Raw genomic sequence first — 22,748 nt, 5'->3', positions numbered from 1 at the left:
TCCTCTTTCCCTCTAGTTGTGCAGTTTGTTCTGTCAGTCCTCAGATCAATTTCTTGGGTATTCAGAATGAGTTGATATTTATCTAGCTGTGTTTGAGGGATGCAGCAAGCCTACGGTCCTCCTACTCTACCATCTTAGCTACTTTATTATTTTTACTTTTGAACCATGGCAATGTTTTCATATATTTAAAATTTTGAAAGTCAGCAAGGATGGGGAAAAGCAAAAAGTGATTACAAACAGAAAGAAGTGAAACTGCATAACAAATTGATAACAAGACATGCAGAAGAAAAACAATCTAAGTAACTGTTGAACACATTACTCTGATTATTTACCCTTAGTGGAATATAAGGACAAAAATAAATCAAAATTTGAACCTAATTTTGTTATTAGTAGTAGTATGGAAGTAGCCTATTTGAAATTGTTTTCTGTATATTTTAAGAGGGAGCATATGAGTAAATATACCCATGTTGTAAAACAGTGGTCAAGATAATAATAATGGAATGCAAGAAGAAGAGGAGCAACCTTGTGATGTTATATTGGAACAGAATTATCAGTAGGAATTCAAAATGATAAAGTTCCTAACTTTTCAGTGAAAAGGCCTAGAAGCAGTGAAATCCCAGTAGTAATAAGTATAACAGGCACATAGATCTTGAGCACTAAATACTGTTCCTCACTAAAAGGAACCAAAATTCTTTGAATATATGACTGATTCAGTATCTGGAGTGAGAAAACTAATGAATACCTATCACAAAGACACAAGAACCATTTTTTTGTGGGCTCCCACTGGCCCAATGTGGGATAATTCGAACATAAAAAAAAATAATGATACTTAATGAATTAGGATATGTTCAATAAAAAACTAACCTATAGGGGCACCTGGGTGACTCAGTCATTAAGTGTCTGTCTGCCTTTGGCTCAGGTCATGATCCCAGGGTCCTGGTATCAAGCCCCACATCAGGCTCCCTGCTCCGTGGGAAGCCTGCTTCTCCCTCTGCCTGCCACTTCCGCTGCTTGTGTTCCCTCTCTCGCAGTGTCTCTCTCTGTCAAATAAATAAATAAAATCTTAAAAAAAAAACCTAACCTATAATTTCACAACAATACAAAAGTATGGGGAAAGGGAAAGCTCTTCTTTAAGAAGAATGCCAAGTAACACTTGTAGAAAGAATGACGAATTTAGAAAAAAGTCATATTTTGCAGCTACCATTGTAATAATGACTGCAGGTAAGGATCATCACTGGTTGCTAAAACCAAATGGTGAAAACATTATTGAGGAATGGAATATTTACACAGTTTGAAAATGTAACCCATAGATTACTTATTAATTTCAAAGAGAAAAAATACCTTTAAAATAGAGAAATGTAATTCCCTTAACCAAATGATCAAACTTATTATTAATTGTGGAGTAAATTGACATTGTGTACCTCCTGATCTGATGTAGTGGGGCGCATCATCACCTATATTGTATTTCTACCAAAAATGTTTAGCCTGAATCTAATAATCAGAAACAACTAAACAAAAACAACTTAAATGGCATTCTTTAAAAATGCACCTGGGGACACCTGGATGGCTAAGTCGTTAAGTGTCTGCCTTCGGCTCAGGTCATGATCCCAGGGTCCTGGGATCAAGCCCCACATCAGGCTCCCTGCTCCATGGGAAGCCTGCTTCTCCCTCTCCCACTCCCCCTGCTTGTGTTCTCTCTCTTGCTGTCAAATAAATAAAATCTTTAAAAAAAAAACCGCACCTGGATATTTTAGAAATGTCAGTGTAACACATACCTAACACAGACTTGAAAACTTATAAATTCAATGTATTGATCCCGATTGGATTCTGGGTGGAAAAATATGTATATAAAGGATATATTATTGGGACAGTAGGTGAAATCTGACTATGGATTATATGTTAGATAAATTTCTTGGGTGTGATAATATTTGTATTCTAGTCAGTATGAAAATATTCTTGTTTTTAGGAGATAAATGCTAATGAAATATGTAGGAGTGAAATGTAATGATGTCTGTAACTCATTCTCAAATGAATTAGCAAAAAAATAGTGTAAATTTAGAGAGAGGATGAAGTGAAAAAAATGTGGTAGTTGCCAAACTGGGAAAAGCATGAGTTTCCAGATTGAAAGGGCCCACCAAGTACCCAGCACAATGAATGGAAAGGAAAACACACACACACCAGAACACATTATCATAAAATTTCAAAGTTGAGGATAAATAAAACAACCTTAAAAGTTGTGAGAGGAATGTCTCAAAGGGGAGGTAGTCATGGAGGATTGAACTAATAGATTACCTAATATAATTGATTATGAAAAAAATAGTATTCAGATGGGCTTTATAATTCTGGAAGAAAGTTTAGAGAGAATTACCAATAGTGACTTAGAAAAATTAGAAAATGAAAAAACAAGGCAATTACTAAGAATAAAAAATTTTACAAGAAAAAATACGTAAAATTCTAGTATCTACTTGACTCAACAGGTAATACTTTACATCGTCATAATAAGGTAAACACTGAATATTAACTTAAACAACACTTGTGCTATAACCAATGTTATTGGAAGAGTGTAAAAATGAAATAGTGGTAATGTGGGATAGTATAGGAGTGCTGAATTTCATAATACATGTATATATGCATATATGTATGTGTAAATACCGAAGAAATAGCTATGAATTTGGGGATAGGAAGGCGATAGGCATGAAGGAGGAGACAAAAGACCTTTTTGTTATAAGCTTTTTAATCTTAACTTTTTAGGATATATACATTTGTACTTCAATACAAATAAAAATAATTTAAAATACATTTTTACGACAGGGTAATTATTTGTGATTTATTTCATTGGTATTTCCACAAAAATAATTCCATTTTTTCTAGTAGCTTTTGATGAAGTTTTCACGGAGGGTTTTGTTTGTTTTTGACAGTGGTAAATAGAAAAATATAAAACATGTAACCCATGGGGAGTTTTGTGCCAATGAAGTGGTCCACACATACCAAGGTTGAGAACTGTGTTCTTCAAAATCCAGAGGAATTTAAATAGCTGAGCAAAATAGTTCTTTTTTAAACTGCCTAGCTAGCAATGAAAGAGGAGTCTTAAATTAACCACTCAGATGTGGGAACAAATTTTAGTTGTTTTGCTTAAGGGTATATTTGTAAAGGTCCTAAAACTGGGAGTACCAGTAAAAGTGACAAAACTCCTTTTGTCTCCCACCATGTTTAACAGTAGCTGTCAAGAGACAAATTAATTGTAGATAAGAGTTTGGAATCTATACCAAATCTGCAATGTTAAGTTTAATATCCATTGTTAACAAAAATAGCTACTGGAAGAAGTAGCTTTTCATGGAGAAATCTTTTTTATTTTAAAGTATACATAACGATTTCAGGGTATTATTTTTATGTCCCTGTAATAAATAACAATGCTTTTGATTAAATATTTACCAATTACAGTTACCTTTAAAAATTTTTCACCTTCCTTTTCTGCCCTTCAGAATTAAAAATAAAACATTAAAATTTAAGTGAAATGGTTTACAGTATATGGAATTTCACAGCTTTTTGTTTGTTCACTGGACTAATAGCTTAACAGGGAAGAAAGCATTCCTACCTCAATTTTTCCTACTTATACTATGGATGAGGAATTGGGAGAGGTATTTTAATGAATGCAAATCCTTCAAAATCGTTAGTTAGAAATTATTATGTATTTTCAGTTATTATGCTAGTTATATGACCTTTTTCTATGTTTCTCTTGCTTTTGCTTTTTAGGGTAAGATAGCTGAACGTGGTACCCACCATGGTTTGCTTGCAAACCCTGGCAGTATCTATTCAGAAATGTGGCATACACAGAGTAGCCGTGTGCAGAACCATAATAACCCCACATGGGATGCAAAGAAAGAAAATGTGTCCAAAGAGGAGGAAAGGAAGAAACTACAAGAAGAAATTGTCAACAGCGTGAAAGGCTGTGGAAACTGTTCCTGCTAAGTTGCACAAGACATTTTTTTTGACACATTTGCACTGAAGCAGAATTGTTTTATTAAAAATGAAATCATACATTCCCATTTCTATAATCCTTTTTTTAGGTAAGATTTATTTGAAAAGGAATTTGAGTTTTACATCTTTCACAGTATTTCATGTGATGTCTGTATTTAGCCACGAATTATTTTCTTGTTACTGCCTTATTTGTGCCCAAAGCATCGTTTTTGTTACTATTTCACTTTGCCCCATTTCCATTTTGGGGGCCTGATAGCCATTTGATATCCATAACCAGATGAATTACATTGGATTCCAAATTTTAATAGTTTTTTAAATTTCCTTTATGCTGACAGTTTAGATGGAAAGTATCCATTTCTTTTTTTTTTTAAGAGGACAGTGTAGGTTCATTGTTTCTCCTCCCTCCCCACTGACATACTTCAGTGATAGATACCTACACTTTCATTTTTTAAAGTCTTTGCCACTGTATATCTTTTGGAGGAAAAACCTTAATTCTCATGTATGTATGTAGAATGTTCATCATCATTAACCAGCATCTCTAGTGATGGGAATTTTATTTTTTCATCAAAATGAGTTATTGCTCTTGTTTGGGACCAAAATTTATGTCTTTCTCTTTAAACACTTAAAACCCTGATGTAATTTGACAGTTGTCATACTGGGAATGATCTAAAAAGCTTAGGAAGTTAATTGCCCTCCTATTTCCATCTTAACTCTTGTGCTTTTGGTGTCTGAAGTTATATAAAGAAACAACTAAATGGAATGTATGCATGCACATATATGTGTGTGTGCACATGCTCACACTTGTATATAAAGCAGCAACCACTTAAAAATTATTAATGACCTTGAGGTAAATAGGAGAATATTATGTATATGTACTCTAGATGATTGGGACTTTAATCAGTGACACGTCAGAATTTATTACAAGGTCATCCCTTTCTTTTTCAGTAATTTAATGAGTTCCTTTAAATGTGTCATAACAGCCCAAACAAAATGATCAGGTTTTACCTGTTAATAAAATGTTGGTATATGTTCACTTAGAAGCTCCTCTTTTCCAATTTGAGTAGCTTCTTTTCTTTTTGAAGAAGCTGTTTTCTTTTCATATGATTAGAGATGGTCTCTAGGCCACTGGATCATGTGGTCATTAACCAGTATTTTCAGCTAATAAAAACTTGAATAACTTAAAAAACACAGTTATGTAAGGGCCATTAAGTAAGTCTTAAATATTTTCATCATATTAAGATGGTTCTATACAGTGAAATAATAGACAAAAGATTCACTGAGAAGAAAATGTCAAAAAAGGGGCATTTATTATAACAATAATTTTACATTACAATATTACATATTCACATAAAAAGGTATAAAGTATAAATTTTTAAATGTTGAAACTTTTTTTTTTAATGGATTGGGATGAATAAGCTACAGTTTTAGAATATGGGCTCTGAAAATGGAGCAAGATGATAGGGTTTTATTTCTTACATCCCTCTATTTTAAAAATTGCATATTTCCTTCCTAAGCAAATCCCAGTTTACAAAAATTAAATTGAAACGAGTAATTTGGGATCAGAAAAACTGATGCCTTCCTGAAGGTTTTTAACATAGAAATATCTTGGTGGACAGATAGGTTCATTTGGAAATTTTTTCGACAGTTCAAGTCTGAGGGTCAGCTGTGAGAATCAGAAAGAGGCCTAGGCATTTGGACAAATTCGAAGTATGCATTTATTTTTCCTTTACAGGGATGTGCACCTTTTACATACCTTTAAGATAAATATTTTGCCTTTTCCCTTAGATGTTGACAAAGATCATTTTGTACAAATAGCTAGTTTAAAAATAAGTTTTAAAGGGCACCTCCATGGCTCAGTCTGTTAAGCGTTCAACTCTTGATTTCAGGTCATGATCTCAGGGTCATGAGATCAAGCCCTGCATTGGTCTCTGAGCTGGACATGAAACCTGCTTAAGATACTCTCTCCCCCTCTGCCCCCCCCAATAAATAAATAATTAATTAATTAATTTTGCTTAAGGGTAAGATATTTAAAGATTATATGAATTCTTGTTTCCGGGTCACTTTGTCTATGTTGTCGTCTTGCTGTCATCCTTCCTAATTGCTCGGTGTGTTGGTGAGTAGCATCTTTTGCCAGTGTATATTCATAATTCATATATACCTTCTGCCTTTATCATAGGATACTCTTTTGTAGATTAGTAGTTGAAAGGTTTTAAATATATTTGCATTGGCAGCTTTCTTAAATTATAGGAAGTCCCTTTCCCCCCTGCTTTGAGTATATAGATTTTGAATGTAAACTGTATAGTAAATGACAATATTAAGTCAAATAAGCTGGTTAAAACTGATTAGTTAAGACAAAATGACTTGAAAGGGAGGCTCTTTACCAGTTTTATTGTTACAGCAATTTGTGCAGATAATCATTACTAAATAAGCAATATGTCTTTGTGACTAGAAATGGGTGGCCCATTGAAACAACTCTTTTCTGTAATGCATAGGGAGAACTGATATTTTGTCATTCACACATTCAGAGTAAGTATGGATAATCAATAGACACTCTAAGGGTATGGCCTTAGAGCCTTATGCAGAAGGTGAAAACTTGGAATTGTCTCAGAGAGAAAGTAATTGTTTGCAGAGTTCATAATGTGGGTAAAATGGTAGTAAATTATAGTGCTTTCACTTAGCATTAAGCTGTCATATTCTTGATGACCAACCAGTGAAAGGCAACTTTCCGTTGCCCCAAGTTTTTCAGTTCTAATGGTTAGGAAGGAAACCTTTGGGGTGGAAAAATTTCTTGACTGCAAAGCATGCAAAACTAGCATTTTGATTAAGTAGAATTAGAATTAATTGTTCTAAATAAAAACAAGTTGGAACAGTTTTGGTTTAAAAAGGCAATGGATTGTTTTCATATATCCTGTTCTCACACAGCTACAGAACAATGTTTTTCACCGATTACTTTCTATTCCATTTCTAGTTCATAAAATTGTAGGATTTTTAGAGTTGGAAGGAATATAGAGGCCTTTAATGTAATTTCCTCATTCGGAAACTGAATTTCAGGAGGAATCACTGGTCTTGCTAGCGACCAAGTTGGAATGAAAACCCTGGTTCTTGACACCTACTCCATTTCTCTTTTGGCTGGACATTTCTACTCAGAAGCTAAGTTTAAAAATATATTGAAGGCTGAGACTTCCAGAATGTTGAATTGAAGAGCTCAGTAGACCTTCTCTCCAGCAGAACAACTTAACTGTTCGAAATTATTTTTTTTAACAATAATTTAAAATCTCTAGAAATTGTCCAAAGAGCATATATCAATTGGGAAAACATTGATTCAAGAAAACCTATTACTTATCAGTAAGAATAGGAAGATTCTAGCATTTGAATTACCTGCATATCCTCTACCATACCAGGTCTGTGTTACAGAAGCTCAACCTTGGGTACTCTATTTAGGCAGGTGTGGTGAAGATGTTGGGAGGAGGTAGGGCTCCTCCCCCAGCTCCCACTCCGGGGTTGTGGTTTCACCTTGGCAGGGGTAGCTGCCTGCATTTCTTACCCCCAACTCTGTGTTGCAGAAATTTATTCCACACAGGCACAGCCAAGAGGACTGGTGATAACCTTCTACCACCCAGCCTCCATTCTTTGAGTGGAGGCACTATTATGTGTGCAGGCTGAGAATAGTGAGGCCCTGATTTTTTCCACCCCAGCTTACTCAAAGTTTGGATGTTTCACTCAAGGAGAGGAAAACTGAGAATACCAGGAACTGACACCATGCCCCAGTGCCGCACCACTCATAGAGTGGTGTTTTCACTCTGGGCCCTTTTAGCCCCCAGCTTCAGTTCAGTGGTGCACAGGTTCTTTCTAAGTGGGACGGTATGCAGTGAGGACAAAGAATTCCACCATTCTGCCTGGGGGACTGACTTCATTTGAAAGAGCATGGAGAACTTTGTCCCTAAGGACATTGTCAAAAACAATGGAGATCTTGGTGGAGAGCAATTAGGCAGAGCTGGTGCAAACAAAGCAGCAGAGCAGCCAGAATTTTAATAAAGAGAAACCAAGAGGGAACCAAAAAGAGCCTTCCTGGGAGCACAGTCAACTCTGGGGATTGAAAAGACTGTGTGCATGTGCTAGGCTGCACCTACTCAGGACAATTAGAGCAGAACATGGGGCAGACTTAAAAGCATTTCCCAGTACATGCAGACCCATCAACACAGAGCAAAAGCTTTGCTGGGTCAAGGAACTTGACCAAACACTGAACAATAGATTGTTCTGATCTAGAGGCGACTATTAGGAACACAGGCTTAAAAATAAAATCACACTCCTCCTTGGCAATCTGGAAGACTATGTATATGTCTAAAACTGCCCTCCCAGAAAAGAGAAGGAAACTCCCAGTTACTAGTCCTGGCTGAACGTGGGTCAAAAGAAAACCCCCTGACATAGCAGCCTCCAAACACATACACATCCAATGGTAAAGGGTAAAAATCTTGCCAATAAGTGCATTATGCCCACCCAGAGATAACCCTTAGGTGGCTAGACTAAAAGAGATAACAGGCTGCACACTGCAGGGGAAATAACCAAGCAAATACTAATCCCTTATAGGAGGATCATTATCCAGAGTTGCTATAAGATACTATAATAAAATGTCCGCTTTATAACAAAAGATTATAAGAAATGCAACGAAACAGGAAGGTGTCATGCATACACAGGAAAAACAGGCGGTAAATACTGCTTAAGGGGGCCCAGATGGTAGCTATAGCATATAAAGATTTATAAATAAAGAAATAGAAATTACTTTAAAAGAACCAAATGGAAATTCTGGAGTTGAGAAGTTTTTACTAGAGGAACTCAATAGTATATTTGAGCTGGCCAAAGAAAGAATCCACAAACTTGAAGATAGATCAATAGAGATTATGCAATCCGAAGAACAGAGAGAAAAATGAAAAATGTCTTGAAGAGAGATGTGGGACACCATTAAAAATACCAATGTACCTCAAAATGTAAGTAGCAGAGGAGAGGAAAGGAGCAGAAAAAAATATTCAAAGAGATGAATGGAAACATCTAAATTTGACGAAAAATATTAAACATCAAAAAAGCTCAACAAACACCAGTTAGGAAAAACAGATGTTCAAAGCTAAAGATAAGGCGAAAATTGTAAAAGCAGTAAGAGATAAATGACATAAGGGAAAACACAGGGCAACACCAATATGATTAACAGGTGAGGTTTCTCATAAACAGTGAAAGCCAGAAGACAGAGGGATTGCATATTCAAATTGCTGAAATTAAAAATCAAGGGATGCCTGGGTAGCTCAGTTGGTTAAGCGTCTGCCTTGGCTCAGGTCATGATCCCAGGTTGTTGGGATCGGGTCCCACATGGGGCTCCCCGCTCCCCCTGCTTGTGCTTGTGCTCTCTCTCTCTCTGACAAATAAAAACCTTTAAAATTTTTTTGAAAATAAACTATTAATATTATATACAAAACTATCATTCACGGGGCGCCTGAGTGGCTCAGTTGGTTAAGCGACTGCCTTCGGCTCAGGTCATGATCCTGGAGTCCCTGGATCGAGTCCTGCATCGGGCTCCCTGCTCAGCAGGGAGTCTGCTTCTCCCTCTGACCCTAACCCCTCTCATGTGCTCTCTCTCATTCTCTGTCTTAAATAAATAAATAAAATCTTTAAAACAAAACAAAACAAAAAAAAACAAAAAACAAACTATCATTCAAAAATGAAGTGAAATAAAGATGTTACCATATAAGTAAAAAGAAATTGCATTGCTAGTAAATCTATATTACAAGAAATACAAAGGAAATTATTCAGGCAAAAAGCAGGTGACACCAGACAGTAATTCACACACACATGTGTGTGTGCACACACACACAGCACCAATAAAGTCACTCATGTAGATACTTAGTAAAAGACAGTATAATTGCATGTTTCTTCTTTCTTTTAGGAAAATTTTTTTCCACTGGAAAATAATGTTTATTGAGATCCCACCAGTTGCACAATCTGCTTCTGACATTAAGCAGCTTCTTCTTGCAGTTCAGTCTTTCATTAGTGGTCCCATGAATGCTTTCTTATCCTCCACAGTCTGGAATCAGCCATGGCCAAACTTGGAAGTGGTGTCAATGAACTTAAGGTCAATCTTCAGGGCCTGCTATTTGATCTGCACCAGCAACAACTTGTGGAGAGTAAGCACTTGCTTCTTGGTTCTCATCACACAGCCTTTCTGCATGACAAAGTCATTGGTCACTTCATCATAGTGGACAAAGTCAACTCGGTTGATGCTCTTGTCAGATCATAATCAGTAGAAGCATTGTTCATGATCAGTTTGCCATCCTTGATGAGATAGGCCTGGCCAATCTTGTAGATCTTCTTGTTGATCTCAATGCAGTGATGGTAGCCTTTCTGCCCAGCCCATGCCATGGAGGCCACTTGGGCAGGATGCCATGCCCCAATACAGCCCACCTTGCACAGTCCCTGGTGGGTCTTGCAGGGTAGCTTCTTGGTGTGCCAGTGACTGGTGACCTCTTGTTACCTTTGCCCTTGGTGACACCAATGACATTTATCATCTCATCCTACCCAAACACTTGGTTCACAAGCACCTGCTATTCCAGGATCTCATGGGCCTAGTTCAGCTTCTCAGCCACTGTGCCTCTATTCACCTGGATCTCCATGAGGTGGGTTTTCTTCTGGCATAGAGGAAGCAGGGGCATCTGGGTGTGGGTGATGACACGGATGATTTGGCAGTACTTCTTCATGCTGTTGAACTCCTTTTCTAGCTGCTGCTTGCCATCATCATCCTGCCACTTGCAGTATTTGGTTGAAGGCTCTCTTAGACTTATGCCAATTCTTATAGAAGTGCCTTTTGCACTCATCCTGGATGTGTTCAGCAAAGATGGTCTTAAAAGTACAGAGACCTTGAGCGGTTTCTTCATAGCCCATGACGCCCACAACCACCATGGATGGTGCCTCCACAATGGTCACATCCTCCACAATTTCCTTCTTTTTCACCTTGGATCCAGGTCTGTTGACCTCTCACACAATGTGAGTCATGCCAGCCTTGTAGTTGAGCAAAGTTGTGAGGTGGATAGGCTTGGAAGAGTCATCCTTGGGGAAGCTCTTCACCTTCCATGGTGCCAGCCACTGTGTTTCTGGGGCAAGAAGCCCAGGGACCCATGTCTGGGAATAGAGAATTTCCTATGAGACGTTCTGCCACCGAATGCTGCCAGTAGAGCAAGAAAAATTTTAAAACAAGTTGACTTAGAAAACAACCACATGAAGCAATGTGTATTCTTTTGTTGGGAGTGGAAACAAAGCTGTCTTGGAGTAATGAAAGTAACTCTTGGGAAATGAAACCAGATGATATCCAGAATCCACAAGAACAAATGAAGAGAGCCAGAAATGGTAAATGGTATATACAATGATTAATATAACAAACTATGAATATACACCTCCCTTCTCTTACATGTTTTGAAAGATATAAGATCATACAAACTAATAGTTTTAATTATGTATTATTGAGTTTGAGATACACACACACACATATATATAAATGTAACATATATAAATGTATTAGATATAACAATAGTACAAAAAGGTGGTATGGAAAGGAGCTATATAGGAGTAAAGGTTATATACTTCATTGGAACACATTTCAGTGGAAATATGAAGTAAATTCTGAGAAGATAGGATGTATATTGTAAGCCCTAGAAGAACCACTAAGAAAGTAACTAAGAAATATACTTAAAATATTAAAGGGATCAAAATGTTACACTGGAACATACCCACTTAATACAAGAGGAAGGCAATAAGGTAGGAATAGAAAAAAAAGACATGAGGCATATAGAAAAAAATTAAAGTGGAAGATGTAACAATATTAAATATGAATTAAAGAAGTCAAAAGGCAGAGCTTGTCAGATTGAATTAAAAAATCAAGATCCAACTTGATCCAACAGGTATCCTGTCTATAGAAGCATTTAATATTCAAAGATACAAATAGGTTGAAAATAAAGGATGGGAAGGGTGCCTGGGTGGCTCAGTAGGTTAGTATCTAACTCTTGGTTTTGGCTCAGGTCATAATCTCATGGGTTGTGAGATTGAGCCCCATATCAGGTTCCATGTTCAGTGAGGAGTCTGCTTGAATATTCTCTCCCTCTGCCCCTCCCCCCACTCTCTCAAATAAATCTTTTTTTTTTTTAAAGAATGGGAGATATATATGTATATATATATATATATATATATATATATATATACAAACATATATTTTGCAAAAATGAACCATAAGAGTTGAAGTGCCTATACTAATATCAGACAAAATAAACTTCATAACAAATAAATGCTACTAGAGATAAAAAGGGATATTTCATAATGATTAGAAATTCTATCAGGAAGATATGACAATTTTAAACATATATGCACCTAAGAACCTATCCAAATACATGAAACAAAACTGACAGAATTGAAGGGAGAAATAGACAACTCAACAATAATAGTGGAAAATTTCAAAACCTCTTTCTTTTCTTTTTTTTGTTTTCTTTGTTTGTTTGTTTTTGGGGGGTTTTGTTTTGTTTTGTTTTGTTTTGTTTATTTATTTTTATTCTTATGTTAATCCCCATACATTACATCATTAGTTTTAGATGAAGTGTTCCATGATTCATTGTTTGTGCATAACACCCAGTGCTCCATGCAGAATGTGCCCTCCTCAATACCCACCACCAGGCTAACCCATCCTCCCACCCCCCTCACCTCTAGAACCCTGTTTGTTTTTCAGAGTCCATCGTCTCTCATGGTTCGTCTACCCCTCCGATTTCCCCCGCTTCATTCTTTCCCTCCCGCTACCTTCTTCTTCTTCTTTTTTTTTTTCTTAACATAGATTGCATTATTTGTTTCAGAGGTACAGATCTGAGATTCAACAGTCTTGCACAATTCACAGTGCTTACCAGAGCACATACCCTCCCCAGTGTCTATCACCCAGTCACCCCACCCCTCCCACCCCACCCCCCACTCCAACAACACTCAGTTTGTTTCCTGCAATTAAGAATTCCTCATATCAGTGAGATCATATGATACATGTCTTTCTCTGTTTGACTTATTTCACTCAACATAATACCCTCCAGTTCCATCCATGTCGTTGCAAATGGCAAGATCTCATTCCTTTTGATGGCTGCATAATATTCCATTGTATATATATATACCACTTCTTCTTTATCCATTCATCTGTCAATGGACATCTTGGCTCTTTCCACAGTTTGGCTATTGTGGACATTGCTGCTATAAACATCGGGGTGCACGTACCCCTTCGGATCCCTACTTTTGTATCTTTGGGGTAAATACCCAGTAGTGCAATTGCTGGATCATATGGTAGCTCTATTTTCAACTTTTTGAGGAACCTCCATACTGTTTTCCAGAGTGGCTGCACCAGCTTGCATTCCCACCAACAGTGTAGGAGGGTTCCCCTTTCTCTGCATCCCCGCCAACATCTGTCGTTTCCTGACTTGTTAATTTTAGCCATTCTGACTGGTGTGAGGTGGTATCTCATTGAGGTCAAAACCTCTTTCAATAATGGATAGAACAACTAGGCAGAAGATCAAGGAACTAAAGACTTAAAACACAATACACATTCTGCCTAAGAGCACATAAAACATTTTTCAGGATAGATCAAATGCTAGGCCAAAAAAACAAGTGTCAATAAATTTTAAAAGACAGAAATCATACAAAACATGTTCTATGGCCACAATAAAAATATTAGAAATCAGTAATAGAGGAGGAAAACATGGGGACCTCAGAAGGAAATTAACTCACATTAAATATGGGTCAAAGAAGAAATCACAAGGGAAAACTAGAAAATATTTGGAGGTGAATGAAAATGGAAAAGCAGAAATGTATGGGATGCAGCTAAAACTCATTCAAGGTAATTTTATAGCTGTAAATGCCTATATTTCAAGAGAAGGAATATCTCAAATCAGTAACCTAAACTGCCTTAGGAAACTAGAAAAAGAAGAGCAAACTGAACCAAAAGCTAGCAGAAAGAAAATTTAGAGCATAAGTCAGTGAAATAGAGAATACAAAATCAGTAGAAAAAATTAACAAAGCTACAAGTTCGTTCTTTGGAAAGATTAACAAAATTAAATTTTTTAAATTAAACCGACCAAGAACAAAATAGTGAACACTCACATTAGTAAAAAAAAAAAAAAAAAAAAAAAAAAAGAATGAAAGGATATCACTGCCAATTTTACAGGTAAAAAAATGTAAAACACTATTAACAGGGAGGGGAGAAAAGATGGCAGAGTAGGGGACCTCGTTTCAATTGGTCCCTTGAATTTAGCAACATAACTATCAAATCATTCTGAACACCCATGAATTCAACCTGAGATGTAACAGAAGAATATCTGGAATTCTACAAGTAGAAAGCGACCACTTTTTGCAAGGTAGGACATGCGGAGAAGTGATTCTGAGGGCATATATTGGAAGATAAATGGTGGGGGGAGGAGCAGGTGCACCATGATAGGGTGACTGCTCTCCATGCCAGGGCCCTACCAAGTGCAGAAGTGCAGGACCATCCTTTTTCCCCCCAGGAGGATAGGTGTGGGTGCACACCACAGGAGTTTGCAGAGTTTGGTACACACAAAAGTGAAGACCATTTATCCCTGAGGGTTTACTGAAGAGAGGGGACTGCAATCTTCCCACTTTGGGCCTAGAGATCAGGCATGGCCATTTTTATTTTGATCCTCTAAAGAGGCGCAGAAAGCCTTCAGGGAACAGAAGCCACACAGAGCAACTTAAAACAGCTTACATTGAGCCCAGCCCCCTGGCAAGGGGCAGTGCAACTCTGCCCAGGCAAAGACACCTGAGAATCAGTGCAGCAGGCCCTTCCCCCAGAAGACCAACTAGAAAAACACATGAACAGCAAGTTTACGGACCACACAGGACTGTAAAACTCCAGTGCTAGGGAAAAATAGTATATAGAATTGAAGGTGTTTTTTTTTTTTTTCTCATGATTCCTTTATCCTTCAGTTAAAATTTTCCATTTCTTTTTTTTTCCCTTTTCAACTACGTTCTTATTTTATCAACTCTTTGTTTTTTAGTCTTTTTTTAACTTTCATTTCTTACATTTACATTTTATATATTCTTCACTTTTAGCTTCCTTTCACTGTACTCAATTTTCTTTTTGTATATATATATATATACATATATATACATACATATATATATACTAAAACATATATATATATATGTTTTGCTTTCTTTACAATTTTGGGATTTAGTGTCTTCTAACACACAGACCCAAATACATTCAAAATACATTTTTTTTACAGTAACATATACCTTGGAGGCATTTTGTATATTTGAAATTTCATTTGCATTTTTAGACAATGGAATAACTCTTTTGCAGGCTGCACTAAAACATAAACACACCATTGAAGAAAACAGACTATGAATGTCAGCATTCATTTGATGTTTCTGGGCCTGGGCTCTTTCTTGAACTTAGGTTCTGAGCATCCACAATCTCTTCTGTTTCCCTGTCTGCTTCTACCTCTATTTTGTTCTGAATCTCTTTTGCATCTTCACTAAGGCAAGTTCTTATGCTCTCACCCTCTTCTAAGACCCTCTGGACTGTGGTGGGAACACCAGCAGTACTAACATTAGTGGCAGCAGCAGGAAAAATGGCTGGTGTGGGAGGAGGAACTGGAGGAGTTGGAGGAGATGGAGAAAAGGAAGGAACTGTGGAAGGGGTAATGGGAGCTGGGACACACTCCACTTTCATTTCTTCTGAGGCATTTTCCAGAATCTCCAATTCGAGTCAATGGCAACACCTCCTGTTTTACTATTTCCACAATGCTCACCGTGGCTGGTATTGTTTCACTAACTCCCTTCATTTCATTAATTAGATTAGTACTAGAAATCAGTGGAATATCATTAGGTGCTACATGACAAGATTTCTTGCATATATCATCATCAATTACATTTGTTGGTGATGGATCTGATGTCTCTGTGCAAAATACAGGGCTGGGTACAGGAACTGTGTCTTCTTTTGAGGAAGAGAGTTCACACCTGTCATCTACAGCAGTGGCGAATATTGGCTAGCTACTAAGCAGCAGAGGTGGGGGAAGCAATTGTACTTCGAGCAAGTGGAGAAACTGGTAGGTGATGGAGGCAGAGGAAACTCTGGCATGGATTCTACTGCAGTCGTCTGTTTTGTCCACCCTGTGAGATTATGTTTTCTCCCCCCACCTTTTTTTCCCTTTTCCTTTTTCTTTTCTTGTTTCTGACCTCTTCAGATTTGTCTGGTGGATATTTCGTTTGGGCCGTGGTTGATATTTTTGATAGTACTCACTTGTTCATCCATTCTTATCTGGGCAAAATGACTAGAAGGAGGAATTCACAACAAAAGAAAGAACCAAAGGTAATACTCCACCACAGATCTAATCAATATGAATATAAGTAAAATGTCAGAACTGGAATTCAAGTTAACAATTATCAAGTTACTAGCTGGGCTTGAAAAAAGCATAAAAAACACTAGAGAATCTCTTAGTTTAGAAATGAGATCTAGGGGCGCCTGGGTGGCTCAGTCGTTAAGCGTCTGCCTTCGGCTCAGGTCATGATCTCAGGGTCCTGGGATCAAGCCCCGCATCGGGCTCCCTGCTCCGTGGGAAGCCTGCTTCTCCCTCTCCCACTCCCCCTGCTTGTGTTCCCTCTCTCACTGCCGCTCTCTGTCAAATAAATAAAATCTTTTTAAAAAAAAAAAAAGAGAAATGAGATCTAATCAGGCCAAAATTAAAAATGCACTAACTGAAATGCAGTCTAAATTGAATGCTCTAACAGCTAGGATAAATGAGGCAGAAGAGTCAGTGACATAGGAGACAAGTTGAAGGAAAGTAAGGAAGCTGAGGAAAGGGAGAAAAATAACTATGGACCATGAGAGGAGGCTTCGAGAAATCAGTGATGCCATAAAACTAAACAATATCAGAATTGTTGGGATGCCCAAAGGAGAAGAAAAACAGAGAGGGCCAGAAGGCATATTTAAGCAAATCGTAGCTGAGAACTTCCATAATCTGGGGAAGGAAACAGGCGTTCATGTCCAAGAGACAGAATGGACCCCTCCCAAAATCAATAAAAAATAGATCAACACTCAAACATATAATAGTGAAACTTGCAAATTTCAGATATAAAGAGAAGATCCTGAAAGCAGCTCAAGACAAGAGGTTCCTAACATACAGGGATAGGAACATTAGCCTGGCATCACACCTATGCACAGAAACCTGGCAGGCCAGAAAAGGCTGGCATGATATACTCAGGGTATTAAATGAGAAAAACATGTAATCAAGAATACTTTATCCAGCAAAGCTGTCATTCAGAATGGAAGGAGAGATAAAGAGCTTCCAGGACAGACAGAAACTGAAAGAATATGTGAACACCAAGCCAGCCCTGCAAGAAATATTAAAGGGGATCTTGTAAATGAAGAGAGAGACCAAGAGTAACATAGACCAGAAAGAAACAGAGACAATCTACAGCAACGAGGACTTTACAGGCAATACAATGGCACTAAATTCGTATCTTTGAATAGTTACTCTGAATGTAAATGGGCTACATGTGCCAATAAAAAGACACAGAGTGTCAGATTGGATAAAAAACAAGACCCATCCACATGCTGTCTACAAGAGACTCATTTTAGACCTAAAGACACCTCCAGACTGAAGTGAAGGGGTGGGGAACCATTTATCATGCTAATGTACTTCAAAAGAAAGCTGGGGTAGCAATCCTCATATCAGACAAATTAGATTTTAATCCAAAGACTGTAGTAAGAGATGAAGAGGGACACTATATCATACTTAAAGTGCCTACGCAACAAGCAGATCTAACGATTATAAATATTTATGCTCCTAATTTGGGAGCAGCAAATTATATAAACCAATTAATAACCACATTAAAGAAACACATTGATAATAATACAGTAATAGTAGGGGACTTCAACACCCCACATACAGCAACAGACAGATCATCTAATCAGAAGATAAACAAGGAAACAACGGCTCTGAATGACACACTGGACCAGATCAACTTCACAGACATATACAGAGCATTCTATCCTAAAGCAACAGAATACACATTCTTCTCGAGTGTGCATGGCACATTATCCAGAATAGGTCACATATTGGGTCACAAATCATGTCTCGACTGATACCAAAAGATTGAGATTATTCCCTGCATATTTTCAGATGACAATGTTTTGAAACGGGAACTCAATCACAAGAGGAAATGTGGAAGAAACTCAAACACTTGGAGGTGAAAGAGCATCCTACTAAAGGATGAATGAGTTAAGCAGGAAATTAAAGAATTTTTCATGGAAACTAATGAAAATGAGAACACAACTGTTCAAAACCTTTGGGATAAAGCAAAGGTGGTCCTAAGAGGGAAGTGCATTGCAATACAAGCCTCTCAAAAAATTAGAAAAATCTCAAATACACAAGCTAACCTTACCCCTAAAGGATTGGAAGAAAGAACAGCAAGTAAAGTCTAAACCCAGCAGGAGAAGAGAAATAATAAAGATTAGAGCAGGAATCAATGAAATAGAAACGAGAAGAACAGTAGAACAGATCAATGAAACTAGAAGCTGGTTCTTTGAAAGCATTAATAAGATTGGTAAACCCCTAGCCAGACTTATGAAAAAGAAAAGAGAAAGAACCCGAATTAGTAAAACCATGAATGAAAGAGGAGAGATCACAACCAACACCAAAGAAATACAATTTTAAGAACATATTATAAGCAACTAATGCCAAGAAATTAGGCAATCTGGAACAAATGGATGCATTCCTGGAAATTATAAACTACCAAGACTGAAACAGGAAGAAATAGAAAGTCTGAACAGACCCATAACCAGCAAGGAAATTGAATCAGTCATCAAAAACCTCCAAAAAAAAGAAAACAACAACAACAAAAACAAGAGTCCAGGGCCAGATGGCCTCCGAGGGGAATTCTACCAAACATTTAAAGAAGAAATAATGCTATTCTACTGAAGCTATTTCAAAAAATAGAAATGGAAGGAAAACTTCCAAACTCATTCTATGAGGCCAGCATTACCATGATCCCCAAATCAGACAAACACCCCATCAAAAAGAATGACAGACCAATATCCCTGATGAACATGGATGCCAAAATACTCACCAAGATACTAGCCAGTAGGATCCAACAGTACATTAAAAGGACTATTCACCACGACCAAGTGGGATTTATTCTGGGCTGCAAGCGTGGTTCAATATTCACAAATTACTAAATGTGATACAGTACATTAATAAAAGAAAGGATAAGAACCATATGATCCTCTCAACTGATGCAGAAAAAGCATTTAGCAAAATACAACATCCTTTCTTGATTAAAACTTTCCACAGTGTGGGGATAAAGGGAACATACCTCAATATCATAAAAGCCATCTATGAAAAGCCCACAGTGAAAATGATTCTCAATGGGGAAAAACTGAGAGCTTTTCCCCTAAGGCCAAGAACACGACAATGATGCCGACTCTAACCATTGCTGTTCAACATAGTACTAGAAGTCCTAGCCTCAGCAGTCAGACAACAAAAAGAAATAAAAGGCTTTCAAATTGGCAAAGAAGAGGTCAAACTTTCACTCTTCACAGATGACATGATACTCTATGTGAAAAACCCAAAAGACTCCACCCCAAAATTGCTAAAACTGATACAGCAATTCAGAATCGTGGCAGGATATAAAATCAATGCACAGAAATCAGTTGCATTTCTAGACACTAACAATGAGACAGAAGAAAGAGAAATTAAGGAATTGATCCCATTTACAATTGCAACAAAAACCATAAGATACCTAGGAATAAACCTAACCAAAGACGCAAAGGATCTGTACTCTGAAAATTATAGAACACTTATGAAAGAAATTGAGTAAGACACAAAGGAATGGGAAAGCATTCCATGCTCATGGATTGGAAGAATAAATATTGTTAAAATCTGTATGCTAAAGGAATAATCTACACATTCAATGCAATCCCTATCAAAATATCATCGACATTTTTCACAGTGCTGGAACAAATCATCCTAAAATTTGGATGGACCCAGAAAAGACCCCAAATAGCCAGAGTAAGGTTGAAAAAGAAAACCAAAGCTGGTGGCATCACAACGCCAGACCACAAGGTATATTACAAAGCTGTAATCATCAAGACATTATGGTATGAGCACAACAGCAGACACATGGGTCAATGGAACAGAATAGAGAACCCAGAAATGGACCCTCAACTCTATGGGCAACTAATTTTCGACAAAGCAGGGAAGAAAATCCAATGGAAAAAGACAGTCTCTTCAATAAATGGTGCTGGGAAATTTGGACAGCCACATGTAGAAGAATGAAAGTGTATCATTTTCTTACACCATACACAAAGATAAACTCAAAATGGATGACAGATCTCAATGTGAGACAGGAATCCATCAAAATCCCAGAGGAGAACAAAGGCAGCAACCTCTTTGACCTCAACTGCAGCAACTCCTTGCTAGACATGTTTCCAAAAGCAAGGGAAACAAAAACAAAAGTGAACTACTGGGATTTCAAGATAAAATGCTTCTGCACAGCAAAGGAAACAGTCTACACAACTAAAAGGCAACCTACAGAACAGGAGAAGATAGCAGCAAATGATATAACTGATAAAGGGCCTGTATCCAAGATCTATAAAGAACTTATCAAACTTAACACCCAAAAAATAAATAATCCAGTGAAGAAATGGGTAGAAGACATGAACAGACACTTCTCCAAAGAAGACATACAGTGGCACCTGGGTGGCTCAGTCATTAAGTGTCTGCCTTCGGCTCAGGTCATGATCCCAGGGTCCTGGGATCGAGCCCCGCATCGGGCTCCCTGATCCGCGGGAAGCCTGCTTCTCCCTCTCCTATTCCCCCTGCTTGTATTCCCTCTCTCGCTGTGTCTCTCTCTGTCAAATAAATAAATAAAATCTTTAAAAAAAAAAGAAGACATACAAATGGTTAACAGACACATGAAAAAATGTACAACATCACTAGCCATCAGGGAATTACAAATCAAAATGACAATGAGGGGCGCCTGGGTGGCTCAGTTGGTTAAGCGACTGCCTTCGGCTCAGGTCATGATCCTGGAGTCCCGGGATCGAGTCCCTCATTGGGCTCCCTGCTCAGTGGGGAGTCTGCTTCTCCCTCTGACCCTCACCCCTCTCATGCTCTCTCTCTCATTCTCTCTCTCAAATAAATAAATAAAATCTTTAAAAAAAAAAAAACGACAATGAGATACCAACTTATGCCAGTCAGAATGGCTAAAATTGACAAGACAGGGAACAACAAATGTTGGCGAGTATGTGGAGAAAGGGGAACCCTCTTACACTGTTGGTGGGAATGCAAGCTGGTACAGCCACTCTGGAAAACTATATGGAGTTTCCTCAAAACATTAAAAATGGAGCTACCCTATGACCCAGTAATTGCACTAATGGGTATTTACACCAAAGATACAGATGTAGTCAAAAGAAGGGGCACAGCAATGTCCACAATAACCAAACTGTGTAAGGAGCTGAGATGTCCTTCAACAGATGAATGGATAAAGAAGATATGGTTCATATATACAATGGAATATTACTCAACCATCAGAAAGGATGAAAACCTACCTTTTGCATAGACATGATGGAACTGGAGGGTATTATGCTAAGTGAAATAAGTCAAGCAGAGAAAGACAATTATCATATGGTTTCACTCATATGTGGAACATAAGGAATAGCATGGAGGACCACAGGGGAAGTTCAGGAAAACTGAATGGGAAGAAATCAGAGAGGGAGACAAGCCATATGAAACTCATGACTGCAGGAAACAGGGTTACAGAAGAGATTGGGGTGGGGTAACTGGGGTAACTGGGGTGGGGTAACTGGGGGATGGGTATATAGGAGGGAAAGTATTCTGATGTGCACTGGGTGTTACACACAAGTAATGAATCATTGAACACTACACCAAAAACAAATGATGGGGGGGCGGAGCAAGATGGCAGAGGAGTAGGAGACTTGGATTTCGTCTGGTCCCAGGAATTCAGCTGGATAGGGATCAAACCATTCTGAACACCTACAAACTCAATAGGAGATCGAAGAAAAGAACAGCAACAACTCTCTGAACAGAAAAGCGACCACTTTCTGGAAGGTAGGACATGCAGAGAAGTGATTCCGAGGCGATATCTGGGAGGATAGATGGCGGGGGAGGGGCCTCCGTCAGCGGCTTCTGGCAGTGACAGAACAGCGGAGCACAAAATCCGAACTTTTAGAAGTCTGCTCTGCTGAGGGACATCGCTCTGGTGGCTAAGCTGGGGGTGGAACCCTCGTGGGACAGTGTGGTCTCAGGACCCTCGGGGTCACAAGAAGACCAGGGGTGCCTGAGTGTGGCAGAGCTCCCAGGTATCACAGCAGGGAAGCCAGCTGCAGAGACGGAGCCAAGGCGCAGGCTCTCAGCTCGGGGTTGCCATAAACCATGATCCGGGGCACAGTCAGGCCCCTGCTCGTCCAGCAGGGACCCAACAAGCAGCAGATCTGGGGAGACCCCCTTCCTCCCCCGGGAGGAGTGGCGTTGAAGCACACCACAGGGATCTGCTGGGTTTGGAGACTCCACACCAAGTTGGGTGCCAGAGATAGAAATGCTCGGTCACAGGCCAGGTGAGCACGGAGTGTGGCTGGAGACCAGGGAGATGGGAGTGACTGACTGCTTTTCTCTAGGGGCTCACTGAGGAGTGGGGCCCCGAGTTCTCGGCTCCTCCAGGGCGGAGATTGGGAG

General features: G+C 38.4%; 1 protein-coding gene and 1 pseudogene across 1 annotated transcript in view; one reads left to right on the top strand and one right to left on the bottom strand.

Moving 5' to 3' along the window:
* ABCB7 (ATP binding cassette subfamily B member 7) overlaps nt 1-4,636 on the top strand; it is a 164,955-nt gene extending 160,319 nt beyond the window's left edge. Inside the window, exon 16 of the mRNA XM_035028775.1 lies at nt 3,754-4,636. Within this exon, the coding sequence (XP_034884666.1) occupies nt 3,754-3,969 (216 nt within the window). The 3' untranslated portion in view covers nt 3,970-4,636. The remainder of the gene's footprint in view (nt 1-3,753) is intronic.
* Nucleotides 4,637-10,000: 5,364 nt separating this feature from the next.
* Nucleotides 10,001-11,469, bottom strand: LOC118025938 (annotated as a pseudogene).
* Nucleotides 11,470-22,748: the final 11,279 nt, after the last annotated feature.

The sequence above is a fragment of the Mirounga leonina genome, unplaced genomic scaffold (genome assembly GCF_011800145.1).
Source record: "Mirounga leonina isolate KUSES-001 unplaced genomic scaffold, KU_Mleo_1.0 Mir_204, whole genome shotgun sequence".
In the NCBI taxonomy this organism is placed as follows: Eukaryota; Metazoa; Chordata; class Mammalia; order Carnivora; family Phocidae; genus Mirounga; species Mirounga leonina.
Note: the sequence above shows the minus strand (reverse complement) of the source record. Positions and strands in the feature narration are given on the sequence as shown.